Source organism: Schistocerca serialis, chromosome 5, assembly GCF_023864345.2.
Source record: "Schistocerca serialis cubense isolate TAMUIC-IGC-003099 chromosome 5, iqSchSeri2.2, whole genome shotgun sequence".
Taxonomy (NCBI): Eukaryota; Metazoa; Arthropoda; class Insecta; order Orthoptera; family Acrididae; genus Schistocerca; species Schistocerca serialis.
The window spans coordinates 86,009,713-86,030,112 of record NC_064642.1 but is presented as its reverse complement, the minus strand read 5'-3'; the positions used below and the strand labels follow the sequence as shown (position 1 = coordinate 86,030,112).

Sequence of the window (20,400 nt, the reverse complement as noted above, 5' to 3'; positions counted from 1 at the left end):
CATCTACTAGAGTGAGTGGCCACAAATGATGCGAAGGAACTGGATATGATGTCGATAGTTTGCTGCTGAAGCCTACACGGTCTATTTGTCTCTGTACCGTCCCGGTAGAAATGTGTCCTTGAGCTCAAAAAATTGTCAGCGATATGACTCACAGAAGACTGTCGATCGCCCAATACGGCTCTCCAGAGTCTACGTTATTTCTGTTTGTCAAACACCTATAGTTGTCCTGTGCAACAGTTTATACATGTGGAAAGTGTGATACTATGAGGGCTGTTCAGTAAGTAAGGTCCGATCGGGCACGAAATGAAGACGACTGTGAAAATCAAAAATGTTTTACTTGCAACATTTAGCTACACCTTTCAGCTACTTCTCTCCATAGTTACTTCTCTGACTTAGATATTTGTCGTAGCGTTGTACCAGCTTCCAATACCGTCGTCATAGAAGGCAGCTGCTTTCGTTTTCGCCAATTCTCTACGCTGGTCTACAGCTCGTTGTGTCAAAGTCTTGTCTTCGTAGCCAGCGGCTCATGTGGGTAGAGATGAAACTCCAGTTACAGGCTGTGTTGTGGGTGATCAAACACTTCCCACCGAAAACGCTGCAGGAACATTTTCGTTCCTCATGCAGAGTGTGACACAGAATTGTCATGAAGAAGGACATCCATGACAGTTATGTTACGTTGGCTCCATCTAATCAGGCGAAATGTTTCGGCAGTCACTTAAACTTGGGCGGGAGACACTGTTGTAGGCATCTCTAAGTGCTCACTGAGCGACGTGATGCGGTCGACAAGCATACTAGGGACACTGCTCAACACTTCTGTGCAACGCTTCATCGGGTGTTCAGTGTCGTTCCGTTTCACGACCTATCGGAACTTACTTTCCGAATCACGTACGCGTACACAACCATTACTCTATCACGCAAACAAACGGGTTACACTCGTCTGGTGTGAGACGTTCCCTGGGGGGTCCACCGGGGGCCGAACCGCACAATAACCCTGAGTTCGGTGTGGGGTGATGGAGGGGTGAAGTGGACTGCAGTAGTCATCGTGGGGCTATGGATCACTGCGGCTGCGACGGGGACGGAGCCTCTCCATCGTTTCTAGGTCCCCGGTTCACATACATACATACTTTCTGAATAGCTCTCGGCAGCCTAATTTTTTTTCTAATATTCTATACGGTATGACACGTTTTGTAGCGATTATTGTCATCCTATGTTCAGAGTTGGATAGCTCACCCATCCAGATAGCTGCATGTGTTGGCGCACAGCTTCAGCCTGGATGAGGTTTTTAGGCAGTTTTCCACATTCGAATAGGTGAATAGTGCGCAGGTACCAACATTCTGCATCAGTTATACGATTTGCAAAGATTTAGAAAATGTTCGCACATTTTCACGTGGACGCAGACAGTTGGGGTACGCAGATTCCGTCCCGAGGTGGAGGAGTGCCGACAGGAATGGTATCGAGCCCACCCTATGACATTAACAGCGCCACATCCGATAATTAACCTGGCGACCCCGTGTAGGTGCGGGATAAAGGCAAAAGATAAAAAAAGTAGGAAGAAAGAAAGAGAATTTCAAATTTAGTTATCTCGCGTTGGGCTGCCATATTCACTGGAAAACTGTCTGTAACAGACAGCTCAGATACCGTTTGCGTGGCAGCTCCAGGCGGTGAAAATGAAAGGGGCTTGTCCCAGTTTGTGGGCTCGGAAAATGTTAGCAGCCCACGCCGATTCAGAATTGATTATCTAGCTTCTACCTGAGCGTGCAATGTTTTGGTAACGCTCCTACTTGCTGCGGGTCCCTGATTCTTTTCGATACTGGAAAAATGTGGGAGGATATCACAATAAGAAAGAAATTTGAAAGCACAGCGAAAAGATTTTGAGAGTGCCAAGGTGGTAGCTGCACTGGGTTATCGCAGAGTGTCTGGACAGGCCGTGAATTCATCGCACCGAGCTCTTCGTAGCACAGCATGCGGCCATGGATCTTGTGGTATCAACGTTCGATACCACACTTGTTGGGGGTTGCAGATACCGACGGAGGTCCATAATAGATATAGCTGGACCCGCGAGTCGCGACTAGCGCCGCTCCGCGGCTTGTGACAAGTATCTAGCGAGCTCTCATCCACTCTTCCTCCGGACGTCAACTAGGAATGTAGCATAGCCTTCAGCTGATAGGAAGCAACCTCTAACAAGGCGCTTAGTCAAGTATGGCATAAGTAACGCCTCTCTAGGTATCTCTTTGTAATTATTTGTATGCAGCATGTGAAGAAGCCTGTAACACAAGTTAAGTACAATATATATTACTTTTTACCAACGACTACTAATTATTTCAGTCGTTGCACAAACAGTCTATGCAGACTGCTCCTTACCGACTTCACTTCCAAACCTGCAATACATGTTTCTAGTTAGCATTGGCCACCTGTCATCATAACAACTGACGACGAGAATCATAACAGATCTGATCTGCGGGAACGATGTCAAGACTAGCTGACGAGGCACCAGTACTTCTTGATGGCACGCGCGCTTACGCTTGGGCACTGACAGCAGGGGTCTGAGGACGTTTATAAGTCTGCACACTTTTGCATAGTAAATAAATGTTATTACAGATCCCGCTGTGTCAATAATGCCTCCACACATGAACCGGACCTCCCACGCACACTCTCTGCTCGACCTCCTGTTCATAGTGCTACTCCAGCACGCGGGGCACAATAGAAGTCATGAACAGCTAAACTGTTGTTACTGCATGCTGCTGCTGGTCCATCTCCAAGCCCAAACTGAGTAGGTGCCGGCCGTGGCGCCGGGCAGACCGTTCATGGCGTGGCTGGTACCACACTCCGGCAGTATTCTGACTTCACAAAAGAGAGCAGCTTTGAATCACGTAAGAGGTCAGAGACCAGAGCCAGCCAGCTGAGACATTGTAACTGTTCCTTTTTGCCACAGAGGTATCTCATACTGGCGCACTTAGGCACACTTAGGCGCACTTAGGCGTCATCGGATGCGGATACGGAGGGGCATGTGGTCAGCACACCGCTCTCCTCACCATTGTCAGCTACTGTCTTGAAAACATAAAAAATGTGTGCCTGCTATCCAGATCAAGGCTAGAAGAACCGGGGTTGATAGCGCTGTTGGAACATTACACCCACCACGCCTCGTGCTGGTTGTATATGATGATGACGAATGCAATCCGGCAACGTTCATTCTCCTTTCGGCTTCCAAACAGGGGTACGACCTTGGTGCAGCTGTACGCAGAACAAGGATTCACCTGTAAAGAAGATGTGGTGCCGTTCGCCTGTCCAGTGTTGTCAAGTGGTTCAAATGGCTCTGAGCACTATGGGACTCAACTGCTGAGGTCATTAGTCCCCTAGAACTTAGAACTAGTTAAACCTAACTAACCTAAGGACAACACAAACATCCATGCCCGAGGCAGGATTCGAACCTGCGACCGTAGCGGTCTTGCGGTTCCAGACTGCAGCGCCTTTAACCGCACGGCCACTTCGGCCGGCTCCAGTGTTGTCGACAGATGTAGCAGTCGGCATGCTTCTCTCTGGGCTACGCCCAGGGAAGCTGCAACAATGGAGCTGGCAGCCTGTGATGTTCCAAACGATCATACTCAGATGAGCGAACGAAGTCTGTTCTCTCGTGCGCAAGTCGAGTGGGGTTATTGAGATTCCACTGTGCATGAGTACGTCCCCCTCAACCATTAGCCTGCCAAGCCAGTCATGGCATCGCGACCAATGTGAACTGCGAAATAACAGAACAATAAACATTTTTGACAGGACATCATGCTGCCTCTGTTTAATTCCGACAAATGGCGTTTCTGCTGATTACACGAGGTATAACACAATCTCCTCAGAAACAACGAAACTTCAAATGCTCCTTCCTGAATGAGAAACCCAGTTAAAAATCTATACATATTTTGAAAATGTATGTACATGTAAAAATCGTAGAGGGAGACCAAGAGATGAATACACTTAGCAGATTCAGAAGGATGTAGGTTGCAGTAAGTACTGGGAGATGAAGAAGCTTGCACTGGATAGAGTAGCATGGAGAGCTGCATCACACCAGTCAGGACTGAAGACCACAACAACAACAATGTACGTGTATATCTATGCATGTGTGTGTGTATGTATGAATGTATGTTAGTATGTTTGTTCCACATCTGCACTTAATCCACTGGACCGACTTCAACTAAACTTGGTGCATGTGTCACTTACTGTCTGGAAAGAGTCGCTGTGGGGGAAGAATCATCTACCTATCAAAAAGGATGTGGGCGAAAAAGAACTATAACCCAATACGCGTGAATAGCCACACTATATTCGTCCAGTATTAGAGGCTTACAACCAACTTTGCATATAGTTTCAAAACTTTTGCGTCCCCCACAAAATGATGAAATGAAAAAGTTAATCGCTTATATTTTCACCGTCCCTACAATAAAACTACCGCAGCAGACATGTCTTTTACTTTATTACTTCTTTACTAATTACTGTACTCATGGCACATTTTGCAGGCAATACTGACTATTACCACTGACCCTACCTGCAAAATTATGTCATTGTACGACACACACTTGAAGAGTTATGACTTCACAAACTGCCACATCATGCCTGACGTTTAAAATGTTTTACATCCTTGCTACTACATTCAAAACACATCTAGTAGCAAGTATCCAATATGCCTCTGAAAGTACCAATAAAATTGTGTCATTGCACGATACATAGTTCAAGAGAGATGACGTCATAAAGATTGAGCAACGTGAAAACGTCGCTGCTTCCCGAAATTCCATAGAAATTCAGATGAACTATGTGTACAAATATTGTAAAATATTTTAAATATATATGAAATAAATGTAATATGTCTGTACGAGCAGAGACTTTTGTAAAAAGTTCCTCATAATGCCCTGTACCGATTTCAACCGGACTTGATACACATACTACTTACTATCTGGAAAGAAATACTGTGGGTTTAAACAGCAACACCCTAAAGAGATAGGGGTGATAACGGGGAGAGAGAAGGGGGTAGAGGACCTGGGCATACAGAAAGTGGGAATGAGGAGGTGGACACTGATAGTGGTGTGGAAGAGATGGACAGAGAGTGGGCGATGGGGTTGATGGACAGGAAATGCTGACTAAGATGAACAGAGAGAGGGGAAAGGAGATGGACTGACAAATGGAAGAGGCGGACTTGGATAGAAAAAGGGGAGAGGAGGACGTGTGCTGAGAAAGGAATAGATGGGCGGAGAAGGGGTGGGGTAGGAGGACAGAAAGAGGGAGAGGAGGAGATGCAAAGAGAGAGAAGGAAGGAGGAGTTGGGCAAAGAGAAGGGAAGGTGGAGATAGAGGGTGTGGGGAGGATGTTGACATAGAGGGAGTGAGGAGGAGACGGAGCGATGAGGATATAGAGGGTGGAGGAGATGGGGTTCGAGTGAGAGGAGATGGCGGAAGGAGCAAATGGACAGAGAAGCAGAGAAAGGAGAAAGTAATAGATGGACAGAGAGTAGGAATAGATGGAGAAAGAGAGTGGGAGGACGATATGGACTTAGATGGGGTGGAAGGAGATAGAGAGAGAGGGGATGGACGGTGGTGAGAGGAGATAGACAGAGGGTGAACGAGTGGATGGACAGCAGAGAGAGCAGCATACGGACAGAGAGTGGGGAGAGGAAATGGATACATACCCGGCCGATGCCGGGTGTTCAATATTCTTATAAACAGAATACCTATTTCATGTGGCTGCACCAGATTGCAAATCATTTAAGTATTCATTCACGTAGCAAGATTCATGCCATCTTTATGGTATTACAATTTTAATGATTAGCATTGTATATGGAATTGGTAACCGCTCGCAGGGTAAAAGACAGGGCAGAAGCAAGATCTATAAACAGAGAACTTCAGGAGGTGTAAGTTCGGACACAAAGGAAGCAATAAGACAGAGAGTACTGGGGCGACAGATGTGTAAGGGAACACTGTGAGCGTAGTTCTCTGGTCTCGGTGTCTTCTGCCGTGTGTAACGTCTATGCAGAAAGACGGTATTTCATCCACAGGAAAGTAATTACGGCAAGGTAACTGGAGACACCGAACTTCATCCGAGAGATGCGCCAAAGATGTATATACGCTGCACTCTGTTAGACGTGTTGCTTAAACCTTGTTATATAACCTTCCCCTCTGGACTGCACGGAATGTTAGTCTCTTCTCGTGTAGTGCACCTAAGCAACTACGCAACCAAGTTACGCGACGAAGTATTTGTAACTTCCCTGAAACTGGCTGGCATGCGTCATATTAAACTTGTCTTCCGCTGCAAGGCATCCCTTTGTGAATCGGCTTGTCGTTAAGTGAGGCGTTTAAATACGACACTTCCGGATTCGGTGCGTCTCTCGTCAGCAAAGTTTCCTACAGGTGTACACACGTTCCTCGTTTTAATGTTTAACTAGTATGCAGACCGTACAATATTGGAACTAACCTAACTTAAATGAATAGCTGGAAAATTACAAAAGTTGATGGTTTTCAGGCTGAGCCGTGGAGTTGAGTTGTCGCGATGTTTCGACGAGTTTACTACTAGTCATCTTCAGGCTACGGCACGACTCAGTTGATAATCCGAGAAGATTCCATCACTCAATTTCGGCGATAAAGCCTGAATTCCTTTATTAATAAGTTATTTCAAAAGCATGTACAAGGACATGATGAATATTTCTCCGTCTGGCACAAGCAAGGCATTACTGTCGCTAACATATTGTACCTGCTATCTAAGAGAACATGGTGGAGGAATATAATTAAATGGTGATATTCGGTGTAGTTTTATTTGTAAGGACTTTGTACATTACCACGTGCTTTATAATGTCTACCCATTTTGCATTCGGTCCTCAGTTTTTTTTCTTTTACTTCTTCGAGTAGGCCTACAGATATTTACTTTCTTGCTCCTCGTATTATCCATTCACCTGGCTACCTGTCACACACTCCTCCATTTCACTGCAATTAAAGTTATAATTAGATATTCCAATCTAGTTTGTTCCCTGATTCATATACTTGTTTTATTATCAAAAATGGTTCAAATGGTTCTGAGCACTATGGGACTTAACTTCTGAGGTCATCAGTCCCCTATAACTTAGAACTACTTAAACCTAACTAACCTAAGGACATCACACACATCCATGCCCGAGGCAGGATTCGAACCTGCGACCGTAGCGGTCGCGCGGTCGCGCGGTTCCAGGCTGAAGCGCCTAGAACCGCTTGGCCTCCCCGGCCGGCGTTTTATTATCTCTCCTGTTTATTTGTTTTACTGTTCATCCAAGTGTAGTCTTTACCTATCCCAAACAGAGAAGCTCACGAACTGTTTCTATTACATATCGACTTCAAAAAGTAAGTCACACATGTCGTATCACGCTTAGATAATAGCACAACACGAGTAGTGCATTACACTAGTTAACAAATGTACACGTTTTTTTTGCATCTGGTTTTTTAAATGGGTGGATATACCTAATTTTGGGGTGCTGAATACACTGGTAAAATCAGTTATTCTCTATGACGTCACATTTCCTGGATATACAGCAGAATAAGAAATGGTAACAGCGAAAATTGACACAATTAAGTAAAAAAAAAATACACATTCAGAACGTTTGAAATCAACACTATTTTGTATGTATGTATGCATGGGCATGACGCCAATAAAAGGTCCAAATTAGTGCAGAAAATATTTTCACCTTTAATCATCTTTGGTTTTTGAAATATGCGACGACGGAGCTCTTCTTTTGTTTGCCCTTTCATCACTCTCCCTAACAAGACCTCAGCAGTAGTCACCCATCATCGAAGGTTCCAACGGCCTTGGTAACGGTGTTCCATGGTAAGAATGTTTTGGTGAAAGCGTTCACCATGCTTATCGCTTACGATTCCCAAATTTTCCGGGAAGAAACCAAGATGAGAGTGTAAAAAGTGAATTTTAAGCGACATAGCGTAAGCGATATAGTTGTCCAACAGATCATTCTCAATGGTAACAAAGTTTTTGTCTTTTCTGCTACCCAAAAAGCCCTTCACAATTGCTTTAAAAGAAGACCAAGCAGCCAATTGATATCTCTGAGTTTGGCATCGAAAGTTGGATCTTTCAGCAATTTTCTTACTTGTGGTTCAACAAATATACCCTCTTTCAGCTGTGCTTCACTTAATTTTGGAAATTTTTCTTTTAAGTGATTTAGGGCCTCACCTTCTTTATACACAGCTTTTACAAAGTTCTTGATAAGGCCCAATTTGATATGAAAGGGAAGCAAAATGATTTTATCGGGGTCAACCAATGGGGTATTGTTCACATTTACGTTTCCAAGAACATATGACTTCCTTACAGGCCATTCCTTGACTGTATAGTGGTTCTTGGTGTCACGGCTGTCCCAAAGACACAAAAAGCAGCAGCATTTCCTGACTCCAGCCTTTAAACCTGTAAAGAGTGCAACAACTTTTAATTCACAGCAAAGCTGCCGTTCATAATCCTTATATTTGACTGCCTCTGGCAGCAGAGCCATGGTTTCATAAGTTTCTTTCATGTCTGAGCGAAAGGTACCGATGTAAATGCGTTGCCATTATGCAGTAGTACTGATTTCATGCTGATTTTACTGGAGTCAATAAATAGTCGCCACTCCTGTGGATTATGTAGAACACCTAGCTGCGTCAAAAGACCACTGACATCTCTACATACTCACATTGAGTCTGCATATCGAAATACTGAGCGAAGGAAGCACCTCTTGATCTGAAACAGGAAATTTTTGTCCCTGGAGCTAGAGGGTTCCGTTGTTGCAGTCTCGACCCCAAGAGTTCAGCTTACTCCTTCGAAAGTTTTAGATCGCGAACCAAATCTTTCAGTTCCTTTTGATTGAAGAGCTGAGGCGTTGTGTCATGATACTGAGGGCAGTACACTTCTATATGTTCAATACTTTCTGATTCACTTGACGTGGTGTCTGGTTCCATGGCTTTCAAGTTACAGACAGGAACAGGCAACCCCTCATCACGGGGAACAGGCAAATGCACTGAAGATACATTTGGATACTGTACACTGAGCTGACTGAAAGTCATGGGATAGCGTTATGTACATATACAGATGGCGGTTGTACGGCGTAAACAAGGTACAAATCACCTCGGGGTATGACCGTGCGGTGCATTTGACCTGCGGTCGTCGCACGGTGGCGCTGGCAGCAGTCCACAAACGGAGGTGTGTTGGTGCATGTCAGAGTACGGTGCAGCGAGTAAGTGTGCAGACGGTTTCAGACCTGCTAATGGGGGCTGTGTGTTGAAAATGGCTCAAAAAGCACAAATTGATGACGTTATGAGAGGAGGAATACTAGGGCGACTGGAGGCTGGTGAAACACAGCAGGTCGTAGCGCGGGCCCCCGTGTGTCACAAAGTGTCATCTCATTATTATGGCAACGATTCCAGCAGACAGGAAACGTGTCCAGGCGGTACAATACGGGACGTCCACAGTGTACAACACCACAAGAACACCGATATCTCACCATCAGTGCCCGCCGACGGCCACAGAGTACTGCAGGTAGCCTTGCTCGGGACCTTACCGCAGCCACTGGAACAGTTGTCTCCAGACAGTCTACAGGCGGCTGAACAGACATGGCTTATTCGCCCGACCTGCAAGGTGCATTCCACTGACCCCTGGTCACAGGATAGCCCATAAAGCCCAGTGTTAAGAACACAGTACATGGTCATTGGAACAGTGGTCCCAGGTTATGTTCACGGATGACTCCAGGTTTAGTCTGAACAGTGATTCTCGCCGGGTTTCCATCTGGCGTGAACCAGGAACCAGATACTAACCCCTTAATGTCCTTGAAAGGGACCTGTATTGAGGTCGTGGTTTGATGGTGTGAGGTGGGATTATGCTTCGTGCACATACATCCCTGCATGTCTTTGATGGAGGAACTGTAACAGATAAGATGTTTCGGTACGTCATTTTGCACTAGTACGTCCGCCTTTTTGATGGGTGCAGTGGGTCCCACCTTCCTCCTGATGGATGATAACGCACGGTCTCACTGAGCTGCCATCGTGGAGTAATACCTTGAAACAGAAGATATCAGACGAATGGAGTGGCCTGCCTGTTCTCCAGACCTACACATCATCGAGCACGTCTGGGATGTTCGCTGCACGTCTTCAGGAGCTCCGACAGGCACTGGTGCAACAATGGGAGGTTATACCCCAGCAGCTGCTCGACCACCTGATCCAGAGTATGTCAACCCGTTGTGTGGCCTGTGTACGTGTACGTGTACGTGTGCATGGTGATCATATCCCATACTGATGTCGAGGTGCATGAGTATGTGTTTCGGGACCTTTTTCTCAACTTATCACCAATACCGTGGACTTACAGATCAGTATCGTGTGTCTTCCCTATGTGCCTATGCTATTAGCGCCAGTTTTGTACAGTGCCACGTTGTTTGGCACCACATTTTGCAGTTATCCTTAATTTTTGAGCATGAGTGTAAATCTGTTGGACCCTAAACAACAGGATAACCGTGCCTTGTCAGATGGTCCCAGTCTCAGTTGGTAACAGCTTATGGTACGGTTCGAGTGTGGCGCAAACCTTACGAAGCCACAGACGCAAGTTCTCATGAAGGCAGCCTGCAAGCTAGTGGAGGTTCCATTGTGGCGTGAGCTGTGTTTACATGAAATGAACTGGGTCCTCTGATCCAACTGAACCGATCATTGACTGGAAATGGTTATTTTTGGTTTGTTGGAGACTGTTTTCAACCTTTCATGGACCTAATGCCCCTAAACAATGATGGAATTTTTATGGATGACAATGCGTTAAGTTGCCGGGCCACAATTGTTCGGGAATGGTACGAAGAACATTCTGGATAGTTCGAGCGAATGATTTGGCCACCCAGATCACCCGACAACGGACCTAATCGAGAGGTCAGTTAATGCACAGAATCTTGCACCGGCAAAACTTTCGCAATTATGGACGGCTATAATGACAACATGGCTTAAAATTTCTGCTCAGTGCTTCCAACGACTTGTGGAGTTCTCGCCAGGTCGAGCTGCTGCACCACCCCAGGCAAAAGGAGGCCAGACTCGATGTTAGGGCGTGTGACTTTAGTTACCTCAGTGTATGACGGCCTGAACACTGCTGGAGACGTTTTCGATGAGGTGTTTGAATATCTGTGGACGAATTGTTCCTGAATAACTGAGACCAGTGTAGATAATGATGATGGAAGCGGAGGTCTGAAGAGAACTCGGCGATCTTCTGCAATACCAAAGATGCTGCAGTATAAAGGGGAACTGAGCCTTGCACAGCTCGTGTTCATTCCATTACTTGTTTGTCATCTTCTGCTACGGTAGTGCCGCCTCGTTTTCTTATTCCATTTACAGGCATCACTAACTTTCTGCCTTACTTGCCCGTGAGTAGCAGCAGCAGCGCGTATCGATAAGCACACTGGCGTACCATCTCTAGAGCAACCGATAGTATTTCCGAGTCGTCGTGTATCGGATAGTCAGTGAGTGGGAGACGCACCAGCAGTGCAGTCGCGACGGAGCAGCAGTCGCGGACGAACCAGCAGTCCATAGGTCGGTTGGCGTGGAGCAGCAAGCAAGCCCCCGTCGTGCGTAGACGGGCCAGAGCCACTGGCGGCGTGCGTGCGCGGTGTTAGGTGCTGCTTGCGAGTGCTACGAAGTTATTCGCCCACCGATGTTTGACATGAAAGTTGAGTCCTCACTTAACTTACTATCGAGCTTCAACTATTTACATTTCTTCGTTTGATCCTGGTTGTCGCTTTTGGGACATTCCCGCGAGCAACAACGTTTATATACACTCCTGGAAATGGAAAAAAGAACACATTGACACCGGTGTGTCAGACCCACCATACTTGCTCCGGACACTGCGAGAGGGCTGTACAAGCAATGATCACACGCACGGCACAACGGACACACCAGGAACCGCGGTGTTGGCCGTCGAATGGCGCTAGCTGCGCAGCATTTGTGCACCGCCGCGTCAGTGTCAGCCAGTTTGCCGTGGCATACGGAGCTCCATCGCAGTCTTTAACACTGGTAGCATGCCGCGACAGCGTGGACGTGAACCGTATGTGCAGTCGGACTTTGAGCGAGGGCGTATAGTGGGCATGCGGGAGGCCGGGTGGACGTACCGCCGAATTGCTCAACACGTGGGGCGTGAGGTCTCCACAGTACATCGATGTTGTCGCCAGTGGTCGGCGGAAGGTGCACGTGCACGTCGACCTGGGACCGGACCGCAGCGACGCACGGATGCACGCCAAGACTGTAGGATCCTACGCAGTGCCGTAGGGGACCGCACCGCCACTTCCTAGCAAATTAGGGACAATGTTGCTCCTGGGGTATCGGCGAGGACCATTCGCAACCGTCTCCATGAAGCTGGGCTACGGTCCCGCACACCGTTAGGCCGTCTTCCGCTCACGCCCCAACATCGTGCAGCCCGCCTCCAGTGGTGTCGCGACAGGCGTGAATGGAGGGACGAATGGAGACGTGTCGTCTTCAGCGATGAGAGTCGCTTCTGCCTTGGTGCCAATGATGGTCGTATGCGTGTTTGGCGCCGTGCAGGTGAGCGCCACAATCAGGACTGCATACGACCGAGGCACACAGGGCCAACACCCGGCATCATGGTGTGGGGAGCGATCTCCTACACTGGCCGTACACCACTGGTGATCGTCGAGGGGACACTGAATAGTGCACGGTACATCCAAACCGTCATCGAACCCATCGTTCTACCATTCCTAGACCGGCAAGGGAACTTGCTGTTCCAACAGGACAATGCACGTCCGCATGTATCCCGTGCCACCCAACGTGCTCTAGAAGGTGTAAGTCAACTACCCTGGCCAGCAAGATCTCCGGATTTGTCCCCCATTGAGCATGTTTGGGACTGGATGAAGCGTCGTCTCACGCGGTCTACACGTCCAGCGCGAACGCTGGTCCAACTGAGGCGCCAGGTGGAAATGGCATGGCAAGCCGTTCCACAGGACTACATCCAGCATCTCTACGATCGTCTCCATGGGAGAATAGCAGCCTGCATTGCTGCGAAAGGTGGATATACACTGTACTAGTGCCGACATTGTGCATGCTCTGTTGCCTGTGTCTATGTGCCTGTGGTCCTGTCAGTGTGATCATGTGATGTATCTGACCCCAGGAATGTGTCAATAAAGTTTCCCCTTCCTGGGACAATGAATTCACGGTGTTCTTATTTCAATTTCCAGGAGTGTATTTAAGTCGGCTAAGATTCCAGTCGTCTTCCTGTGAAATTTAACTTAATTTATTCACTGTTATGGAAGTTCACCAGCGGTATCTTCTGCCTTATGGCCGTTGACGTTCCGGTTACCTGTCCTGGTTTAAACAGTGTATTTTCCTCGTCGTGTTGTTGTGTCCAGCGTGGCGTGTAGTTCGACAGCTGAGGTGTTGTTGGTCATTGTGGGGGACAATATTCTGTGTGTCGTGTATTGAAATCTTGTGGTCGTTTTGCCGGTTGCATGGAGTGGAACTTATTTGGTTGACTGGTCGGTCGGCTGTCTATCGGTTGGGTTGACTCCAGATTAAGTAGTCGTTGGACAGGCTGCCTGGCTCACCTAAATGGGCGTTAGTTTTACAATCCCAGGGCGAGCCTTGGAAACTTCCAGCGCCGTCCCTTGTGTGTTATGCAGTAATTTTCCTGTTTGTATTTTAGTTATTTGGTTGATGTGTGGCTTTCATCCGATTCGATTATCAATATCTCTTTAATTAATGTTCTTGTCTTTCCCTTAAGACATGAGATCGTTATTCTTTATTTTATATGAAATATTATAAGATACGGCCTTCTGCCCTTTAAAATTGAAACTCTTGTTTCTAGGGCTTAAGTCGTTAAATTATTTGTTGGTGAGCGGCCTTCAGCCGAGTCTTAATATCTCTTAAATTAATCTTCTTCTCTTGCCCTGAAGGCATAAGATCATTATGCTTTTGAATGGGGCCTTCAGCCCAATCTGCATGAAATGTTTTAAGATAAGGCCATCTATCTTTTGATTGAAACTTCTCTTTTTGCTTAATATGCGAAATTCAGCCTGGTTCCATTAAAATTAAATTGCTAAGGCCTTCAGCCGATTTGATTGAAGATTTATAAAATAATCTTGGATGAAACTTCCAGAAAAACCTTGTATTTCAATTTTGCTTAAGCCTTGTGTCTCACATTCTGAATGTGGCCTTCAGCCGATCGACAGTTAATCAAAAGAGGTCGATTAAAGTTTTGAGTGTTTTGCATACTTGTTTAATATTGTGTGTTGATAAATAAAGTTTGTACGTTGAATGCAACTGACAGGAACTAATTTTGGCCCCTTTCCACAACTTAACCCGCTTTGTCCTGCTAGAGCAGTCACTTCAGGAACATTATTGTAGTTATACAATCATGTCTCCAAATTGTCCTTTACTGTACGCAGTACAGAATATGTGTCAATTCTTCCCCATTTGTCTTTTTCTCAGTTGCAATAAGGGGACCACACACTAACGACGAAAAACATCCCCACTGAACACCATCTAGCCCCGTACGTCACTGTTGGCACTACGCAGGATGGCAGATAAAGTACTTCGGGAATTTGCCAAACGGAATCGCTTCACACTGGTTACCGCAGGATACAGAGTGATTCATGACTCGTTTACAGTCATCCACTGTCCAGTCGTTTCGCTCTTTAGAGCAACTGAACCGTCCTTGGAACTAACTACTGAATGAGTGGCGTATAAGAGGCTTCTCAAGTATTGTACACCATTCTTTCTAACTCCCTACGCACAGTTATTGTGCTAGCTAGCTGCACTGTTGATAGTACTTCGTAACTGACGAGTGGTTCCTTCGGCCTTCATGCGATTTTTGTAACCACATTTCGCAGTACTTTAAGATGCTGTCCGTCAGTACAAGTTTCCCTGGTGACATTTTGATATTGTTATTTCTTCGTGTTACCACTTTATAGTCACGTCACCAACAGTCAACGTGGCCAGTTTACGAAGGGTTGAAATGTCCCTGATGGATTTGTTGCTCAGGTGACAATCAATCGACGTTCGAAGTGACTCGGATGTTTTGACCGACCCGTTCTGCTATCACTGCTTGTGTACTGACCCCCCCCCCCTCCCCTCCGCGCCCCCCTCCCGGGGCCTCCTTTTATACTGGTGCGTCCGCCTCTTGTGACGCCTAGTGGTCAATTCCACATTACATAGGAGTGTCCGGATACTTTCGATCAGATAGTCTACACAGGTTCAATCAATATTGTCTTTAATGAAGTGATTATTACAAATCTGTCACGACTTCAACACACACATTTTAGGGACTTGTTTCGAACCGAATGGTTCACTCTCAAGCCTGACCTACTGAGGCTCCAGTGAAAGTGCCTGACCTTAACGAAAACCAGTCGAATTTGGCAACCCACGCATCACACACTGACGGTAAATCAATGTCACGAACGTATGCCTAATGTACAAGTCAGAATCAAAACAGCTTACTCTTCGGTATCCCTAAAAATGGTCCGCTGCCACACGCTGGACCTCTCTGCGCCAATGTTCTGCATAGCTCTATAATGGAACGTTGATCGGAACTTTCGTTTGACAGAACTCATTGGAATCACTGCCGGAAAAAAATTATGTGGTATAGCATTCCCTGCAGAAAATCGTTAAAGAGATCAAAGCTGTAGAGTGTAATGAGCTCCGAATGGGAGGTGGAAGGGTTCAGGAACCTCCTTACCCTGGCGACATAGCGTTAGTGAATGAGAGCGAACCAGATCTTGAAGAGGTGTACAATAAGGTCGTCATAGCAACAAGTAAAGGAGGGCTACTCATGAATAAGCAGTAAACAGAGCATAATGCAAGTAAGACGAAATAGACATGTCGAAGAGTACTTGAAAGTTTAAGCTGTTGGGTTCCCGGGTTCGATTCCCGGCGGGGTCAGGGGTTTTCTCTGCCTCGTGATGGCTGGGTGTTATGTGCTGTCCTTAGGTTAGTTAGGTTTAAGTAGTTCTAAGTTCTAGGGGACTGATGACCATAGATGTTAAGTCCCATAGTGCTCAGAGCCATTTGAACCATTTTTTTAAGCTGTTTGTGTGGGCAGTGACCCTTGACCTAAAGTACGCTATGACGCTTCTATAAAATGTTGTTGCTTATTACGCCTGGAGACTACAAGGAAGTTACGCGCATAATCGTGAAGCAACACAAAGCAAACTTCAAAACCTAGAGGTTAGTGACACAGCTCTTCCTGCTTAATGAACAGACCTACGATCGAACAAAAAGTGAAAGATCGTTGAGGTTGGCTGCTGAGCACAACATGAGTTCATCACAGTTAAAAAAAGTTTTTTATTTGCTCAGATTATTGGACACAGTACACAAGCAGTTAAATGAGAGCAAAGATTTCTAGAAACCTAAACTGAATGAATACAAAATGACTCTAACATTGTGGGGAGGTACCAAATTATGTGGGAGACTGCATGGAGGAAACGTATCTAATTATCCTGGTCTAAGTAGCTGGTGAATTCAAAGTTAATGATGCAGAACCACAAATTGTAATCGACCGGGAAAATGGAGTTGCTTGCCAAAATGAGTAAGCAGCGAGCTGTCCGCGAATGGATCCCGCTACGGCAATGACGTACATTTCCCCAAAATCAGCAGAGCACTGATCCCATCAGTACCAGATACAGGTCCCGAGCTGAAAGGCCACTAAACTTAGTTTTTCGACCTCTGCTTCCAAAAACTCTATATGGAGGGTGTGCTTCAATCCTGTTGTCAATGTGGCGGACGAGCATATCGCTTCTTTCACGGAATAAAATATGGGAACTAAGGAGAATATTCCCGTTCTTGGCATAAAAATATGCGACGAGGTTGGTATTGGCCACGAGCAGCGTCTTCTCGATCGGTTTGCCACGAAGAGGCACAGTGGTGAAGTGACTCAGTTCTAAAGGATGACCCAAACTTTTAGAGCAAAAGCAACCGTCTTTCTCACGTTGCCTGGATGGCGCCGCGGCGTCTCGACCTTTGATGTCAGAGCAGAAGAGACAAAAAAAGTTATAATTATCCTCTGAGGTCGGCAGCAGCGGTAAGGCGTCAGCTACCCTCAGCCGGGCCAGGCGCTGGCTCTGAGCACAAAAGCGTGACGCAGGCTACAACCTCACTTCCGTGAAAACTGCCCTTCTCTCTGGGGAGTTTCCTAATGCGATTCACTGACAGCCTTCTGCCAACAACAAGACCCTGAGGCCACGCCGAGAGTGTACCGACCCAGTGTGAAAAACCCGAAGCCCCTCTCCCTATCCGAAATGCCTAGTACTCTCTACAAAATACATCTACATGATTCCTCTGCAGTTCACGATTAAGTGCTTGGCAGAGAGTTCATCAAACCACCTTCCAGATATTTATCTAGCGTTCCACTCTCGAAAGGCGCCAGGGAAAACGAGTACTTAAATCTCTCTGTGCGAGCTCTGATTTCTGTTATTTTATCGTGATCATCATTTCTCCCTATGTAGGTGGGCACTAATGGAATATTTTCGAAATTGGAGGAGAACTTTCGTAAGTGAAATTTCACGAGATGATCCTGCTACTGCAAAAAACGGCTTTGTTTCACTGATTGTCATCCCGATTCATGTATAATGTCCGTGACACTCTCTCGCATATTTCGCGATAATACAAAACGAGCTGTCTTTCTTCGAACAGTTTCGATGTCCTCTGTCAATCTCATCTTACAGATCACACAACGCAAAGCAATATTCCAGAGGAAGGTAGACAGCCGTGGTGTACTCAGTCTCTGTAGTCGATCTGTTGTATCTTGTAAGTGTTCTATCAATAAATCGCAGTCTTTGGTTTGCTCTACCCACAACATCATCTACTGATCGTTCCAGCTGAAGTTATTCGTAATTGTAAAACCTATGTGTTTAGTGGAATTTACAGCCTTTAGGTTTCTGTGATTTATCGTGTAACCGAAATTTAGCGGATTTCTTTTAGTATTCATGTGGATAACTTCAAACTTTTCATTATTTAGAGTCAATTGTTACTTATGCACCATACACATATCTTGCCTAAATCATTTTGCAGTGGGTTTTGATCATGCAACTGTAATTGTGAAACATTTCATAATAGAGCTCTCTTAAGTTAAGAGTTTTCCGGATTGCACATTTTTATAGTTACTACACATCCATTTTCTTATAACATCATTGGGAGCAATTTTTTTTAAGTCTGCGTCACTTTAATCTTTTATCGTTTACTTTTAGCAAGGCCGGCCGGTGTGGCCGAGCGGCTCTAGGCGCTTCAGTCTGGAACCGCGCGACCGCTATAGTCGAAGGTTCGAATCCTGCCTCGGGCATGGATGTGTGTGATGTCCTTAGGTTAGTTAGGTTTAAGCAGTTCTAAGTTCTAGGGAACTGATGACCTCAGATGTTAATTCCCATAGAGCTCAGAGCCATTTGAACCTTTTTTTTACTATGGTTTCTCAGAACCTCAGGAGACAATGTATCCACAACAGTAACCCGTCGCTCAGGACGACCAAAGATGTTCAACGAACGGACGTCACTTCGTCTCTGCTGAAACATTCGGCGCGATAAATATCTGAAACTTAAATTTTTAAGTTTTTTTTTTTGTAATGAGTATGAAGAGTAAGGTTCCGTTTGTCGTACCACAGCTTGAGTCGTAATCCTGTAGTATCTGATCCCACGTTTATTAAATGCTAAAAGTAGTGTAAAATCGAACTGAACAGTCGTACTAGCAAGCACAAACAACTGTCGGGCCACTAGCTGCATTAAGAAAAATAATAAAAAAGTAAGTTTCTCTGACTGTTTCTATTACATTCTCTGACTCATATTTAAGCAATTTCAGAGAAGAATATGATGATAAAGTAATTGTTTTGTATCATCTCTAGTTTCGCGGTACTCTGCCATTCAGTTCAGCATAATCGAACTGTAGAAAACTTCGAGGTTATGTCCTTATCGTAAGCTAGTTTAAGTCAGATTAAGTAGTGTGTAAGCATAGGAACCGGTGACCTCAGCACTTTGGGCCCATAAGAACTTACCACAAATTTCCAGTTTTTTTTATTCGGCCGGCCGTGGTGGCCGAGCGGTTCTAGGCGCTTCAGTTTGGAACCGCGCGACCGCTAGGGTCGCAGGTTCGAATCCTGCCTCGGGCATGGATGTGTGTGATGTCCTTAGGTTTAAGTAGTTCTAAGTTCTAGGGGACTGATGACCTCAGATGTTAAGTCACATAGTGCTCAGAGCCATTTGAACCATTTGAACTTTTAGCAATTTAATTTTTTGAATTTTGAAATGCGTCAGATTCTTCTTTTTAAGCTACACCATGTCAGTAGTTTTGAACTATCGGAGTATACACTTTTTGTAATAACGACACGCCCATTTTTCTCGTGATATCATTGGGCGCGAATCTTGATTTCTACTGTTGTTATCATTTGACATTACATTTCTACAACATAACATATGTTGTATTTTATTTCTCCACTTGTACTGTACATATATAAACATTGTCTGTCATCCTCTATTGTAAAAAACAAAAATATCTATATGAACATGTGGCAGTTTAAGATGGACATAATGAAGCTGAACGTAATAAAGTTCTAAAAAAGCAACTGGAGCAACTTTCCATTAAAGCGCCCTGTGTCAAAGTCACTTATATCAATGCATTTTCGGCATGTGTGGTCGCTAGACTGAATCCACAGTGGTCTCTGTTTCGAATGTGTACTTCGCTTACCACGTCACGAACCCACAACGGTACTAGGCGACCCTCAATCTCAGGGTGGACAGGCGTCATAATATGTTCTGGATCATCAATGTAGCAATATACACTCCTGGAAATTGAAATAAGAACACCGTGAATTCATTGTCCCAGGAAGGGGAAACTTTATTGACACATTCCTGGGGTCAGATACATCACATGATCACACTGACAGAACCACAGGCACATAGACAGAGGCAACAGAGCATGCACAATGTCGGCACTAGTACAGAGTATATCCACCTTTCGCAGCAATGCAGGCTGCTATTCTCCCATGGAGACGATCGTAGAGATGCTGGATGTAGTCCTGTGGAACGGCTTGCCATGCCATTTCCACCTGGCGCCTCAGTTGGACCAGCGTTCGTGCTGGACGTGCAGACCGCGTGAGACGACGCTTCATCCAGTCCCAAACATGCTCAACGGGGGACAGATCCGGAGATCTTGCTGGCCAGGGTAGTTGACTTACACCTTCTAGAGCACGTTGGGTGGCACGGGATACATGCGGACGTGCATTGTTCTGTTGGAATAGCAAGTTCCCTTGCCGGTCTAGGAATGGTAGAACGATGGGTTCGATGACGGTTTGGATGTACCGTGCACTATTCAGTGTCCCCTCGACGATCACCAGTGGTGTACGGCCAGTGTAGGAGATCGCTCCCCACACCATGATGCCGGGTGTTGGCCCTGTGTGCCTCGGTCGTATGCAGTCCTG

General features: G+C 45.9%; 1 protein-coding gene across 1 annotated transcript in view; it reads right to left on the bottom strand.

Moving 5' to 3' along the window:
- Positions 1-15,689, bottom strand: part of LOC126481760 (Down syndrome cell adhesion molecule-like protein Dscam2) — a 723,682-nt gene extending 707,993 nt beyond the window's left edge. The window contains exon 1 of the mRNA XM_050105715.1: positions 15,679-15,689. Coding sequence (XP_049961672.1) covers positions 15,679-15,689 — 11 coding nt within the window. The remainder of the gene's footprint in view (positions 1-15,678) is intronic.
- Between the last annotated feature and the right edge of the window lie 4,711 nt (positions 15,690-20,400).